Below are 16,007 nucleotides of genomic sequence, written 5' to 3' on the forward strand. Positions count from 1 at the left end.
CTCTCGTGCGGAGGCAGTTTTCTTTTTTTTAGAAACAGCAAGATGGAGAAATATTTTAGTGTTTTTATTTTCATTGTTTCTTTTTATTGCCCTAAATCGACTGAAAACAGTACAGCTGTGATTGTTATACATGTCAGTTGCTGTGTCAGTAAAGTTATTGCCACGGAGAAAAAAAAAACAAAAACAAAAAAAACCAAAAGTAGTTCTGCATTCATTAGTTTGAAATCTTCTAGCACTGGTACTGTACATTGTTCCTCTTTAAAAAACTAAGTCCCATGGACTCTCTACAGTTTTCATGCATATAAACATTTTCTTTGAAGATCAGCAGCATCTTACAAGGTCAATGGATGTTCATTTTTTAAATTATAAACAATAAATAAATACATGATAATCAACAAATAAGCAAGTTTTCAATAAATACGCGAAAATAAGGTTGATAAATAAATAAATAAATAAATAAATAGATAAATAGGTAGATAAATAAGGTATTTACATGATAAATAGATGGTATGCATCTAAACCATGGGCGGAGCTTTGAGCGACATAGAAAACAGACAAACAGAATAATTTGACTGTCACTTTGTAACTGAGGGTGTGTGAGTCCATACCTTCACCCTGAGGTAACACTGGCGGAGGGGGAGCACCTCAAACACTGGGTGAAGATTGCTCGTTAAGACTGGACTGGATGCACCGTAAAGGCAGCAGAGTTTATGCAAGCCACCAAGGTGGAGGAAGAACAACGAGAGTTTTTCATTGCTATAGACAAGTCAACCGCACATGGCACTTATTACGATAGATCATTTGGTCTGGCTCTCAGTGTTTGTTTTTTTTCTTTGTTTTGCTTTTTGTCCAAGTCTGTCCATCAGGGTGAGAATATGAATTTGATCAGACGGAGTGTGTGATAACCTGTTCAACAGGCTGGTTTTAAAATCGCTGCTCTTGCAGAATTAAATTGAATGACCTATGGCCTATGATTATGTATAGCTTATTTAAATTAGCTTTTCTTTTGTTGTTGTTTGTTGTCTAATACCCACAGTTACAAAGATGCTTTTGATCAACGAGGGATAATAAGCACAAAAAAATAAATTTAGAAAAATCAAATAGAAAAATAACATCCGTTGAATTGAAACATTGGTGTGGAAAAAAAGGGGTTTGTCTTTTTACCTTTTAAAATGATCTCCCTTTTTTGCAAATACTGTCATAGTTCACATTTTCATAAAAAGTTCATGTTGGCAGTTGCAAAAGAATTCAATTCTTAGCAAATAAAAAGCAGCATAAAAATACAAGAGGTCATTTTGTCTCTAAAAAACAAAAGAACACTGTTAGTCCTTTTTTATGTTTTTTTTTCATTTTCTCATTACTATTTGCTATAAAATATCAGGAATCTAAATATTATTACTATTGATATCAATATCATTATAGTCATTGATAAAAATTCACATGCCAGGCCTCATATATAATTGTGTGTGTAAGTATGTGTACGTATGTGTGTGCACACGTGGGTACATGAGTGTGTGTTTGTGTGTGTGTGTTTGTGTGTGTGTGTGTGAATACATGTGAGTGTATGTGTGTGTTCACATGTGCTCACATCCATGCGAGCACATGTCACTTAATTGTGTACAACTATCATCTACAGTTTCTATTTGGGGGAAGGTTGTTTGATTGTATGTTTCTGTGGACGATTAGCTACTGTGCAGGGAAGAAATCCAGCATCTTTTGAAATTGTCTTTGCCATAATCATTAGAGTTTCTTCACGTAATCTCAGTGAAAATATTGCTTTCTAAAAAAAGGGAAGAAAAAAGGCATGGAGGGCAGAGTGAACAGGGTTATTGGTTGTGAACCTACAACAGGGGTTCAAAATTTAGCTTCTTCCTCGTGGTTAGTTTTCTGATCCAGAGTCGTCTTCGTCTGCAGAGCCCTTGAAGCAAGCTGACTCATAGTGCTTGTTCAGGTAGGACTTGAGAGCGAAGGTCTTATTGCAGCGCTTGCATCTGTAGTGCTTGAAGGCAGAGTGTGTTTGCATGTGGGCGCGGAGGTTTGAACGGTCAGCAAAGGCTTTGCCACAGTGGGCGCAGGCAAAGGGCTTTTCCCCCGTGTGTGAGCGCATGTGACCTTGAAGGAGCCACGGCCGACTGAAGGCCTTGCTGCACACGTCGCACTTGTGCTTGAGGTCGTGGGTGAGGATGTGCATGGCCAACGCTGGCATGGACACGTACACTTTATTACAGGTGGGACACTTGCGGGCCATCTTGCTGTCCAGGCTGCGGTGCGTCTGCTTGTGTCTGCTGAGATTGGAGGAGGTGGCGTACGTCTTGCCGCACTCGTTGCAGGTGTGGCGCGGCGTGCCGGCTCCCCTCTCCTGAGCCCCAGCGTTGGCACTGCTGCTTCTCGAGCCCCCTTCATGACTCTCGCTGTCTCCCTTCCGCCTTGAGCGCCCGTCAGAGATGAAGAAGGCATCCATGGTGTAACCCTCGGCCAGGGCCTCCGATTCACCACTGTAGAAGCCGCTGGCTGTCATGCCAGACTGCGGGCTGTCGGGGTGCTTGAGGTCGGGGTCACAGTACTCCCCTCCGCTGCTCACCTGGGTGTACAGGGGGTCCGACACCGGCGAAGCCAGCTTGTGCTCCATCTTCTTCTCCCCCTGGTATACAGATGGCGTGATGTAATCCTGGATGTAGCCTGGGTAAGAGACACACGCAAACACAGTTGGCCAGCGGTTGTGATGGATGAGGACACAGTGACATGCTGGTGATTATATGATTATCATGCTGGATGATTGCCCTTCATGAAATGGTGAAAGAGCAGCACAGCACAGGAGCTAATTGCATTTTTTTCCCCCAGATCTCACAGGTTATACACAATAGTGCAGTGATGCAGAGAAACATGATGTGCTCAGCTGCATTGAGGAAGGTTACAATTTTACAGTGAGGATGGATAATAGCTCATCAAAGATTTCTACCTGCAGATGCATATTGAAGCCCCCTCTTAAATAAAGAAGTCTCATTGATTAGGCCTCCTTTTCTTCATTTATGTATGAAGTCTTCTGTGGCTGGAGCCTGTCTCAATGTTTCCTTAATGAAGGCTGTGTGTGAGCACTGGCATTGTTTCAACTCTAACCTTTGACAAACACATTATTTCTCCAGAATTATTATTCCAGCAAATGTTTGTGTGTGAATGTTCAGCTTTATGTATTAACTTCTCTGTTTCCTGCTGTGAACAAATACATTTTAGAGCATACTTTAGCAGGTTTACGATCAGATCAATGTGTCACATAGCTGCTTACACCCTGTAAGACTTCATGCTACGTCTTTCTCAAGAAGGTTTAAAGTATGATGCAGCAAAGCACAAAACACCACAAGTGATTTAAATGTCCCCAACTGTACAGAACATGATTTTGGAGAGATATATTTTTGTTGGCATCATTCATGTCTTTCCTTTCCTTTCAAAGCAGCCGGGTGCCAGAGGAGCTAAGAGGCTTGCTGGCAGCTAAATGCATCCAAACAGAATCCAATATATTCCCGTGCTGTGAATCTCAGGAGCTGAATAAATTCTAAATGCATTTGACCTCCGGGGTAAATACACCTTTATTCTATAGGTTGAACATTTGAGTGCAACTATAATATGTGGTAAAAATGTCTTTCTTGAGAGAAATAGTGCATAACTGCAGGAAAAAGGCCATTCCTAAGCACTGTGTGCAGCAAGCAGTAGAAATTAGGTATTGACTGCTTTTTAATGAAATTCAAAGTTTTGAACTGATCAATAGGCCATCATCTGTAAAATAGTGCAGCTGTTAGAACAGCCGAGCGGCGGAGAAGATAGAAATAGTGCAAGGAACAGATCAAGTATCTGCAACACACAATAATAATAGTTTATTGAGCACAGCTTGCTGGAGGACCGATAACGTGTCACACACACACACATTGTTTGTGAAGAGGGTCACCTGTCTGCAGCAGCCAGCATGCTCAAGTGCCTTCAAGAAACAGGCCATTAAGAAATCTGTTGAAGTGCTCTCTTACTATACAGCATCTCCATTCCCATGAGGGTTTTTTTTTCTCCTGTTCGCACACCCACTTTGTCAAAGACATGACCATGACACCCGGGGACAGGGAAACACCAGGCCTATGCAAACATTATTATGCTACCCTGCATGAGGTCACTATTTTAAACTGCACAGATGGTAAAAAACAAGAGAAACACTTTCTTAGTAGAAATAATATTTAGTCTTTTTTTAAACTGAATTCTTACTATTATAATTGCATTTAAGAGTTATAATAGGAGCCACATCCACCTGTTTTACAGTGTGGACTCTCTTGAATACAGTTGAAGGGCCTCTGCACTACATCCAACTATAAGCTCTTTATTTAGTGGAGATTTTTTTTCTCCCTCCTTACAAAACACTCTGTATCAGTGTACGCAGACTTGTTTGCTATGTTTCAATTACCCAAGGTCAGACATGGAGCTCATCATTTAGGACTCGTGCTGTATCAGCCTTTACAGCTCATAGACTCATTTCTCTAATGCAAAGCAAGCATGTAATTAATGGACCCTCTCAGCCACCCCTCTTTGTTGTTCGACAGACACTCAAGTCAAATGTCTCCACAATGGGGGGAAAGAAAATCTCCTGGCACGGCAGAAGTGCTGATGTTAGGTATTTCAGCCTCACTGAGAATTCTTCTGTTTTGCCTTTTTTTTTTTTTTTAGTCAGCGTGAAAGGACAAATCTTTTGTTCGAATTAAACATCTTTTGTCAACACCAGAGTACTGTCTTATCTTTTCTTCTTTTTAAAAAAAATATAAGGCTTATTTTTCATGGTGTTGAACAATAGATTCAGGAACAATAGAGAAGGACATTAATAATAGGAACAGATTATTTCACAGTCATATAAAATTGTGCAGCAGGAAATCTAAATAACATTCATTACAAGCTTCTTCTTATGTATTATTTTTAAGATGAATGCTTTTCTTTCCTGTCATCATTTTTTTAGTCTTTACCAAGCCAGCAAGTTATTTTTAATCTAACAACCTTTTCTAGTTTACAAACCAGTGCAGTTTCTCTTTTACTACAAATAAAATATTTTTTAATTCCACTAATCCTGATCCATCTAAAATTCATAGAACCTCGTTATTGACACGGTTGAATAACAGGTGGGCATCGTCACAACATTAAGCCTCTCACTCTGAAAATATCCCAACAAATCACAACAAAGACACACATATGGCCCTCTAAACGTGGCCACAAAATGGAAGCAGCGAGCTTAAAGCAGACTGTGAAAGTGAAGGTCGCCTCTCAGCGCTGACTGGAGCTTAGCGTGGCCGGAGCTGTGTGTTGACCACTGTGCAGCTATGTGCCTTTCTTCATGTTTACTGTACAACCTCTGTCACGTGATTAGCCTCATTGCTGCCCCAAGCATTTTTGTCTCCTTTTTCTCCTTCCCTTCGCTATCCCCCCTTCAGCTTCCAACTCCCCACCTCCCTCCCGGCTGTACTGTACAGTGTGTTGATGTCTCTTGTGGCGGCGATAGGCCTGCACGGCTGAAACTCTAACCCCTGCTAGTTTTCAAATGCCCGGAAGGAAGAGAAAGATGTAGTGGAGCGATGGGGGTGGGGAGACTGTGCATGCTCCATTTGGATGGGAAGAGGGGGGCAAGGGAGGATCGGACCGCGATGGGAACTCAAGGACAATAACAGCTAAGGACAAATGTATCATCCGATACTCATCTCTCATATTCATGAATTTTTTAGTCCACATGATGACCAGATATAGTCAGCCTATGTGTGCTCAGCCTCCACAGGGTTGGCGCAGTCATACAAATACGTAACTGGAGCTTCTCCTGATTAGACACACGTTTTGTTCCCTATTTACATAAGCTAATCCGCGGCTGTGACCTGAATTGTGTCTGTCCTTCACTAGAGTCAAAAAACAAAAGTCTGGGAGCACAGTGAGGGGGTGGGGTGCCTCTGGAGGGGATTATTTGGGATACTGATGCAAAAAAATCAGCTGGCTGCATTTAACATCTCATATTAATTTACACACTACAAGCATGTTATTAGCTGTAGCAGAACAAATATCTCACCCTACACAAAAACAAAAGACGATGCCATCTGTGCTAAGTGTGGAAAATGTCAGGCGTGCAGAAATCAGCACCGGAGTGGTCTACAGGCAGGAGTGCTCGCACATCTTTGACTACGGCTGGAGCGGGGCAGACTGGAGGCATGTTAACTCACCATTCTCACTGAGACGAACCCCAAGGCTGGTCACCGAGTCTGTGATGGAGCGTGCAAAAGTGAACGAGTCGTCCAGGTGGTGATGATGATTGGAGGTGGCCACATTGGACGAAGAGAAATCATCAAGCTTGATCTTCTTCACCAAAAATGAGCGGGGCATGTTTCAATGGATGAAAACACAGAGCTGAGAAAAACGCATGAGAGAAAATCAAAGACCCTCTGAGGAAGCACACGAGCAGAGCCGGCTTGACGGTAATCCTTGCGGTCAATGTGAAGACAAACGGCCAAAAACATAAGATAAGAAAGAAAATGGAAACCAGTGGAGAACGAGGCTGACGGCAATGCTGTGTGATACTCTCTGGCTCCCCCAGCTTCCCCCAGAAAAATAAAAAAATAAAAAATAAAAGCGATCCTGTTCAGCACTGGATAGCTCCTGTGATGCAGCAGGCTTAAAGGACCAGTGAGGAAGAGAAGAGATGGAGACAGACAGAGAGGAGGGAGAGAGAGAGACTGTCAGACTAGCTGAGATCAGCAATCACGCCAGCCTTTATATGGGGCACAGGCAGTGGAAGATCAGGTGGTGCTGCGAAATGGAGCTGCTTAGCTTTAATCCATCAAATGTCCCCGGGGACACACATCAAATTACTACTGAACCGTCTGTGCATTCGCACACAGACAGAGGAGAAAGAACACAGCCAGACCCCCACTGCCCCCACTGCCCCCACTGCTGCTCCCCCTTCTCCTCCCCTCCCTCTTTCACCCCGCTTATGCTCCATGCTCGGAGGAGGAGTAAAAGAGGAGGGCAGACAATGGAGATGTGGATGAGAGCACACTCAGTGTCCTGTCCCCCATTGTTTTCAGATGAAGTGGCACAGTTTATGTTTGCCTTGTACAGGCGCTGCCTCCCTCATGTCATCTCTGTTACCTCAAACAGCCTCAGATCTCTCCGTCCCTTCGACACACTGCGCTGTACTCGCATGCTGAGAGCACATGTACAGTACAGGAGAGGTTATCTGAGCGTCTGGGAGAGCTGGACCTTTTTATTAAAGCTGCACTGGATTCCAGCACTGTTGATGAGCGTGCTACGGGGAGGTACTGGTGCTGCACAGCTCAGCGTGCTCCTCTCCCTCCCCATTACCGCTGCACAGATGTGTGTCCTGCCATGCGTGGCAGTGAATTATCTGATTAATTAATTACATCTTTTTTGATTAGGGTGAAATCTAGAATTAGATCCGTGCTCGCTAAATTGGCCAGATATCTGTGGGTTGGTTTCTGTTTGTATGGATTCATTAGCTCATTCTATGAATTATATACCACATTATACATGCTATTTGTCATTAGAGCTTAGTGTTTGTTGCCCCTATGTGAGAAGAAATGAAAGTGAAACATTCATGCAGAATAAATCTCACAGTATTTTCTAAAAACTACTGGATGCTTTGTAAGTGTAACAGGAATTCTGCACCTGTTTGACAGACACTCGAGTCAAATGTTTCCTCAACGGGAGGAAAAAAAATCTCCTGCACGGCAGAAGTGCTGATGTTAGGTATTTCATCCGCGCTGAGAAGTCTCCTTTTTTTTTGACTCAGCATGAAAAGGACTCTTTTGTTCAAATGGAACATATTTTGTCACCACCAATGTACCGTCTTATTGTTATTTTCTTTTTTAATATTAGGTGTTTTATATGTATTCTTTTTTTTTAGTTAATGATGGTAGCCTGAATATCTTTTGGTTCAGGACTGTCAGGACAAAACAAAACACTTAAGGTTGCATCTTTGGTTTTTGGAAACAGTGATTGACATGTTTCATAATTTTCTTTTATAAACCGGATCAATAATTGATTGAATCTAGAAAATAACCATCAACAGATTAATCAATAATGAAAATAATTAGTTGCAACCTTCCTCCAAAGCATCTGAATAGGAAATTTAAATTTGTCGATTTTTCTTTTCAAATATTCCTTTTTATAATATTCAGTAATGCTTACAAGTGATTCATTACTTGTTTAGTCTGTAAAATATCAGAAAATAGAGAAAGCAAACTGATTACAATTTCCCAGAAACTGAAGGTGAAATGGCTCAAAACCCAAAATATTAAATAAGCAGTCATATAAAACCGACAAAAAACATGAATTCTCAAATTTGAGAAGCTTGAACCCGAGATCTCTTAATAATTGTATTTTGATAACTGATTAGTAATTCACACGTCGACTTATTGCTTCAGCACTTACTGTATTAACTGTGTTAGTTGGACAACATCTCAACATACCACAAACATGTATTCCTGTTAGATGTTTGGATCAATAACATCTTGGGTATGTCTGTTACATTATCAGAAGTCACATTTAGCCTTGAAAGAAAATGTTTCCAATGAGAAAGGTTGACATTGTTTAAGACCACTTGTAGAGTCTTCTGGATAAATTCACAAACCTTCAAACTTGAGATTAGATGCTCATCTTTAAACTATTTAACTCACATCTATTTTGCATTTTTCACGCTGAAATTGTGCCTGAATGTGGTTCAAGCTGCCACAGATTTCTCCAGTCGTTTAGAGGCACCCTCTTTCTCTCTCTCTCTCTGTCTCCCTCGGGTCGTTGTAAATCTTTCCTGCCACCAACAGTGACCCTGCAGCTCGGACGAGGCAGGATTCAAGAGGGGACGGCGTTAAATCAGCGCGGTCAGGATTTATCACATGTATGTGATTGTACATTACAGGACAGGTTCACATCGCTGTCACCGAGCCAAGCTTGTAGTGAGGAGGCAAGGACGAGAAAGGTCAGGAGGAAGAATCATCATCTAACATGATGAGCTGTGGTGACTGTTTTTGTTTTTGTGGTGAAATATCTGTTTTTTTAATAAACACTTCTCCTTATGAGTCATCTTGTGGAGAAATATGCTCCATAAAGTAATCAGTTACAGCTGTCTAATTAACTAATTGCACCTGTTTATCAGAAATATCACCATCAACTGAAGCTTCTTGTGTTTGGGTTGTTGCAAATATGACTTCAGCATAAGTAACAGACATCTTTGTAGCTGCTAAATCATTTTTTAAGACTTTATTCCATCCAGCAGGGAAGTGAAATGGACAAAGAACCTTCATGGACTTATATTGAGTTTTTTTCAGCAGCCTCTCAAATCTGCAGTTTGTCTCCATCTGAGCTCCAGCACTTGTTATTCTGCTGTGGAGCAAAGCCAGTTTACTTCTCCAAAGTATAAACATGCTGCACTAACATCAGGTGCTGACTAAAATGCAATTGAAGATTATTTTCTTAACTGATTAATCAGCTGCTTATTTTTTCAATTAATCTGACAGTGAAATGTTTCAAATGTTTTATGCTCAACCAAAAATCCCAGACTGAAAGATATTCCACCTGTAATCATATATGAGAAGAAAAACAGCATATCCTCTCTTTCTTTCCTCTCTTTTGTCACTATTTATGCTTGAAAAATGACATGAAATGAAACAATCAATTAACATAGTTGCTCATTACTTCTCTATCTATGAACTTATTGACAAAAAGGTTATTACCGTTTTTGTTTCACCTGTATGAAAAGTTTTATGATTTAAAGCAGAACATAGATCGTTGTATTGGACATCAAGTGGATAATTTAATATACATTTTGCATATGCTAATAAATATTTATATTAGAAAAACACTCTTATTGATTTTAGCTGTCGCTGATAGAAACCACCTGTAACTGGAAAAGACATGAAGCAGCATGTTTACAGTAACATCCGGTTAAATGATCTGTTGGCCTGTTTTCTACTAAACATCAGAGTTATTATATGATTTCCACTCCTTCACTCGGTTTTACTGCTAAATTAAAGACTATGTGCAACAAGTTAGCTACAGGTTAGAGTTGAACTGTGACAAACAAAAGGAAACACGCTGTGATTGAAACATCTCTCAGGTTACGTATCCAACAGCAGGCCACACATTGCCAATTGTTTTCACATCCTCCTCCTCTTCCTCCTCCTCCTCCTGCAGGCCGCCACTCGGGTCCACTTATGGCCCCAGACTCCCTCCGACATGTGGTCTCTGCCTCAGGACGTTACCATAGCGACTGACCCCCTCAGGCTGGAGGAATGGTCTCTACTCTGCGGTGCTGGAGCAGGGGCTCGGCTCTGGTCAGATGGGTGGGGGGGGGGGGGGGGGGGGGGGGACCGTGATACAATCAGCCTCATTAACATCCTGTATGGCCCTCCAGGGTTATGGAGAGGACCGAGTCTGCAGAATGAATGAAGTCAATCTAGTTGATTTGTTCCTTCACACCGTTCCACAAGAGACACTGCTGACAATTACCCCCATCCACAGGAACAATTATTTATGATCTATTTACAGATGCCTTGTTTAATCATTTCACTTCTAGCTAATTCTGACAAAGAGAGACAGAACAGAATATGTGATTTTCAGCGAGATTATGATGCATTAAACCTGAAACTTAAGTATCTTTTTACCAGGCACTGCTTACATAAAGTCACTCTGAGCTTGTTGGGGTAGGTGAAGAGAAGCTAAGAGTCCATTAGGCACAGCCATCTATAATTCACCTCACTCTTGCTTACTGGGTCACTTCAATGAGGCTTTTTTTTTTTCTTTTTTTTTTTTGAGCTGCTACAGTAGGAGACTGTTGTGCTGTTTCAAAGAGCTGACGGCGATTACAGCGTTTGGAAATGGAATTCATTTTCAGATGCAACAAGTATTTATTTCAGTAGAAAAATCGTATTTATTTTTTCATTTTAAGGCCTTTTGTGGCAGCTATCATGCATGCATTTGGCTCTTTTTACACATAGCTCAGACAAGAAGGTGGTTTTTACTGTGGATTCCCCGTCCAACATGATGTCTGAATGGACCTTAACTGCCTCACCAGCCATACTGTATCTAATGCTGTTTGGCAGATAGTTCAGTGTATCACTCATGCCCTATTTGGCTTGTGTCTGCCTGTTGTCCTGTATGCATCTCGGAGCGTGTGTGCATTTGTTGTCCATGGGCAACTGTTCAGTAAATAGGGCAATTAAGTGTGAAAAGCAGAAAGGAGCTAGCATGTTCCTATCTCTTTGGTGGGGGAGATAATTTATGCTAATAACATCTCTACTGCTCAAGCTGCCCAAAAATGATAGCGGACCCTTTTGGCTTCAGAAGAATCTTTTCATCCTCTTGGAGAAAAAAAAAGAAAAAGTGGTTTCTCAACACCTTGCAAATAAGACAGCTGTGTGGTAGTGAATGAATCTCTCTCTCCCCCTCTCCCTCTCTGCCTTTCATCTCCAGATGATAATCTTTTCTCCTTCACTGTCTTGTATGGCGCATGTTTGTTCTTCATTTAGCCTGTGGAATACTTGAAACCTAGTTTTTTCGCCTCCGTCTCTCCCCCGTGCTCTCTCTCAGCCTCACACCCTGCGCACAATCTATCATCATTTTTTCCTTCAAGAGCCTTCACGTCGCAGCATGTGTGAATGTATTACTGTAAATAGTATCCTATGCATGAGTGATGCTTCTTAATAACACTTAAACTCGAGCTCAGTATGCTGTTCATGTGGCATAAATTCCTCTATCATACTGAGGGGCACAGAGGCATTGGGCGGCTGTGGGGAGCAGGGGGCCAAGATGGCAGTCCAATAAATAACCCCGGTGAAAGTAGGAGCAATAAACCATATGAAATCTCTACCAGCTACCCACTATCATGCTCAGTGAGGAGCTCTCATGTCAGCTACTAAGAACAAATGTGTCAGCCACCAAGGGCAAGATAATTTCTTTTGTGCACCGGCAAAAAAAGAATCGAAACGCCTGATCAAAATGTGGGTTGAACTTTTAAACCTAAGTTGGAATAGGCTTTTCTGTAGAAGTGGATTTTCTTCTCCGTGGTTTTATTGTCTCCCAAATGTTATTTTCTCATTTAAAAGGAAGTAATTATTTCACCCACAATGCAAGACGTTTCACAAAAGACGTCGCAATGTGTTCCTAGTAGAGCACTTTCATTTTCTAATGCTGTAATTAAACCTTAACTACAATAGTCATCATCACACCTTGCTCTGATTTATCGAGAAATAATTGTTCAGATAATCTTAGTCTAAATTAATTGGGTTAATTAATCACCACTGCGTCCTCGCCCTCCCTCCCTTTCTCTCTCTCTCTCTTTCTCTCTTCTCTCTCTCTCTCTCTCTCTCTCTCTCTCTCTCTCTCTCTCTCTCTCTCTCTCTCTCTCTCTCTCTCTCTCTCTCTCTCTCTCAAATAAAGGCATTGTAGGTCTTTTCACATTATGTTCCATCACGAAGGTCAGAGCAGTGGGGTAATAGACTGTCGTTTCCAATTTGTACTTCCACGCAAAGGAAGAGCAAATGCATTAGAGAGATGGTATCAGCCTGTTTAAAATTAGACAACAAATGGACAGATTTGCATGCATGCAGCATGGATGGAACAGCCCAGCAGAGAGATTATACTCAGGTAGCATGTTGAGTGCAAGCAGCAGTGGCAGTAGCAGCAAATCTGGAAAATAATTATACCCCAGTTACTTTTTTTCTTTTTTTTTTTTTTTTTTGAGGATTCACTTCACCTGTTTGCAACCAAGGGAACAAACAAATTAATCAAACAGTTTCTGACTCCACAGGACGCTGCGTTTTTTTGTTTTTTTTATGAATAAAAATAAAGAAATCTGCAACCAAACAAATTTTCCATCAGGCAACACTGAGACATGCATTTTCCTCTTTATGTGTTTTTCCTACTAGTGCATGTCAGTGAGAGAGGTGAGATCAATTTCCACAGGATTAGGCTGCCTGTGGAAAATGATTGCTTTTTCTAATACTTAGTAACAATTTTTCAATTTCCTGTGGTCTTTGTTACTCTCAACATTTTTGCAAATGAGCAAAACAGAGGCAAGCGGCATTGCTGCTCCGCGAACTTCACCTTGGGACCAAGCATCATTTGCATATATATTGAGAGCATACGTTTTTGGTTTATAATAGTCACCATTCTGGGGTGGGGGCGGGGAACTGGGGGCGGCTGGCAGGCATTCTGTCACCTGTTATGAGGCCCTTGTCCATGAACATCCCTGGGAGACGAAAGCAGGCGATAATTACGGTGCTGGGACTAAACTGGTGTTGCTCTCTCCCTTCACACATTGTTTTAAATCTGAAGAGAAAGAGTAAAACAAAGACGGCTGCGGGGCACAGCTTTGTTTCCTGAGCTCCCTGAGATTTTCACGAGGCTACAAAATTCACAGAAAATGAAATTAATCTATTGGCACAGCACTGATCCTGCGGTGATTACAGTTTGAGCCTGACACTAATAAATGCACACGTTCCACTCTTTGCACTTTCACAGTGTGCAAGGGCTAACTATATTCAGGCAGAATCAGTGGAGAAGCACTGCAGATGGTCACATGACAAATGGCTTTATTGCCCCGTTATGGAGATTTGAATCATAATTGAGTGTCTCTACAGTGATGTGTGCACTTGGTATGACTCACAGTGAGTCTTTTGCTAGAGGACAGATGAGCTCTGTTGCTTCTACTTCAATCTGCTGCTGCTGCATATTCAGATTTCACCTCAAATCTTTTTAAACCAGCCTCAGTATTTCACTTCCCTCTTAATGTTTGCACAAGATTTGTGTCTAAAGAAAGAGACGATCTATCAGGAAAAAACGTGTAATGAATCCTACTCAAGAGAAACTACATTTAATTTCCCGAATTGTGAGATGTATCAGTTTTATTATTGCAGCAGGCAGATGTATTGGGTATCTAAAGTTGAATAAAGAGTAATGTGAGCATGCACGTTTGCACACTGATGCATGTGCTGCACGCATCACTGCTTTTGTGTGTGTTGAGCGCTTTTCAAAGGGCATGCTTTTGTGCAGGCACAGATGATGCAGCTGGCAGAAGCATGACTATTGCTGGAAGCATGTCCACGTTGGCACACTTACAGAAAGCCCTGGCTCCTGGGTCACACTTTATATAGGCTACATAAAGGCTGCCTGCCCGTCTGCTGTCTGGCCCATCGATAACGGCTGTGATGCGCAGACTGAAAAGTGCAGACACAATCTGAGTCAATATCAATAATTTGTCATAAATACTGAAGTAGTTTTCTCAGTTGTGCTGCTCCTCAATGCATTACGTTTTCATTTACGGTAAGATGATGCAGATACAGTGTTACGCAACATGTTATAAGATGCAGCTTATAAGGATAACATAGAAAATAAGATGAAAGAAGTGTAAAGCCATGCTAGCAGCTGTGTTAGGCTGTACTTAAAGGCACAATGTTGCTGTGAGCTAAATGCTAACTCATCTTAGTTTAACATATTAGCAGGCTAACAATACATTAGCACAAAACAAAAACTCAAGATGATGGGAATATTATTTGTTTTGCAGGTGTTTGGTCATAATCCAAAGTACAGGACACATCGGACCTGATAATGGAGCTAAATTAAAGATTATGTTAACTGTTCATTTATATAGTCCAATAGGGGGCTTTACAGTCTATACTGCATACTAACCTCTTCTATCTTTAGACTTTCAATTAAGAGATCACCAAAGTCATTACAAATTATCCTGAGGGGACATGAATCTATATAACATTTTCTGACAATCTATCCAGTGGTTGTAAAGATATTTCAGTCAAAAACCATAAATGTGATCCTCACTGTGGTGCTATTGGAAAATTTGGGGAATTACCAAAATCATTAGGATTCATCCTCTGTGTACCATGAATGTCTGCACCCAATTTCGTAACAGTCCATGCAATACTTGTTGAGATACTTGAATCTGAACCAAAAGTGGACTGACTGCCACGGCACAACACAGCTAAAAATATGGCAATTTATGAAAAACTTAACACGCATTTATTGTTTGCATGCTTCAAAAGTTCAGTCATGTTAGCTTATTTTGTTCTTCTGACCTTCTTTCCATTGCTCTTCTAGCCAATACTGGGTATCTTACTCTGGGAAGAAATTGTGTAATTGTATAAGTTTTAACAAGATCAATCATGTTTCCCATGTAAAGATAGCTCCATTTATTCTGTAATTTCCTGATAAATTAACCAGCACAGACACCTGTCAAAACAGCAGACAATCTCTGTGAATCCACCTCCCAACAGGCTCATCTTGATGGGCTAAGTTGGTAATGACAACTCCCCAAGTCTGTCCCCTCAGGCTGAAGGATGAGAGCACCACAGAGTTCTTTTCCCATCCGTCCCTATTAGGATAATGCATCAAATAGACATTTTAATTTGAAGTTCATTTTCTCCTCAAGGCTCTGTAAATGTCTGCAAGCACGCATGCTGGAAGCGATAACCTTTCTTTGCGGTATTGGCTTGTGTGATCTTTTTATTTTTGTGTCCTAATAAAAATGTTCACTTATCATTTACTACAATTTTGACTTTGTGAAAGAGTGTAAATTCATCGGTGCAAGGTGGATATTCCAGTGGCTCTTCTGAATTTAAGTGGCTTCCCTAAAACAAAACAAAAAGTAAATCCTCATGTTCTGTTTATAGAGCTCCTCCTCCCGCTTGACTAAAAGCAAAACTGCAGATGACTCATTGATTTCCACAAACAAACCAAATTGCCAGGGGTGGTACACACCAGTGTGACTCTGAGGAAACCTCATCACTCAGCAGTTATATTGTTGTGCACCCAGCGACCTCCTTTTTCAACCTAGCTAGTGTGACGATAACGTGCGTGAAATGAGCACCGAGGCCTGCCAGCGGTGCCTGAGCCCTCGCAGGGCCCGACACCTGCCTGCGCTCAGCTGTTCCTGCCACGCTTGACCGCATGTGGCTAATAAACAGACCTGTCCTTATCAC

General features: G+C 41.4%; 1 protein-coding gene across 1 annotated transcript; it reads right to left on the reverse strand.

Moving 5' to 3' along the window:
- Positions 1–1,879: 1,879 nt before the first annotated feature.
- Positions 1,880–6,384, reverse strand: scrt2 (scratch family zinc finger 2). Its single transcript, XM_053317736.1, has 2 exons — positions 6,225–6,384; positions 1,880–2,679 (listed from the first exon to the last, which is right to left on the reverse strand). Exons 1-2 carry the CDS (start codon positions 6,382–6,384, stop codon positions 1,880–1,882), a joined length of 960 nt encoding a protein of 319 aa, XP_053173711.1.
- Between the last annotated feature and the right edge of the window lie 9,623 nt (positions 6,385–16,007).

This window comes from Scomber japonicus, chromosome 4 (genome assembly GCF_027409825.1).
Source record: "Scomber japonicus isolate fScoJap1 chromosome 4, fScoJap1.pri, whole genome shotgun sequence".
NCBI classification, from domain to species: Eukaryota; Metazoa; Chordata; class Actinopteri; order Scombriformes; family Scombridae; genus Scomber; species Scomber japonicus.

What these genes read in the sequence shown, in the direction of transcription:
- scrt2 (XM_053317736.1), bottom strand. Translation starts at nt 6,384, where the DNA reads ATGCCCCGCTCATTTTTGGTGAAGAAGATCAAGCTTGATGATTTCTCT. An exon ending in GGTTCGTCTCAGTGAGAATG is followed by an intron (nt 2,680 to 6,224) that starts GTGAGTTAACAT and finishes TCTCTTACCCAG; the next exon opens with GCTACATCCAGGATTACATC.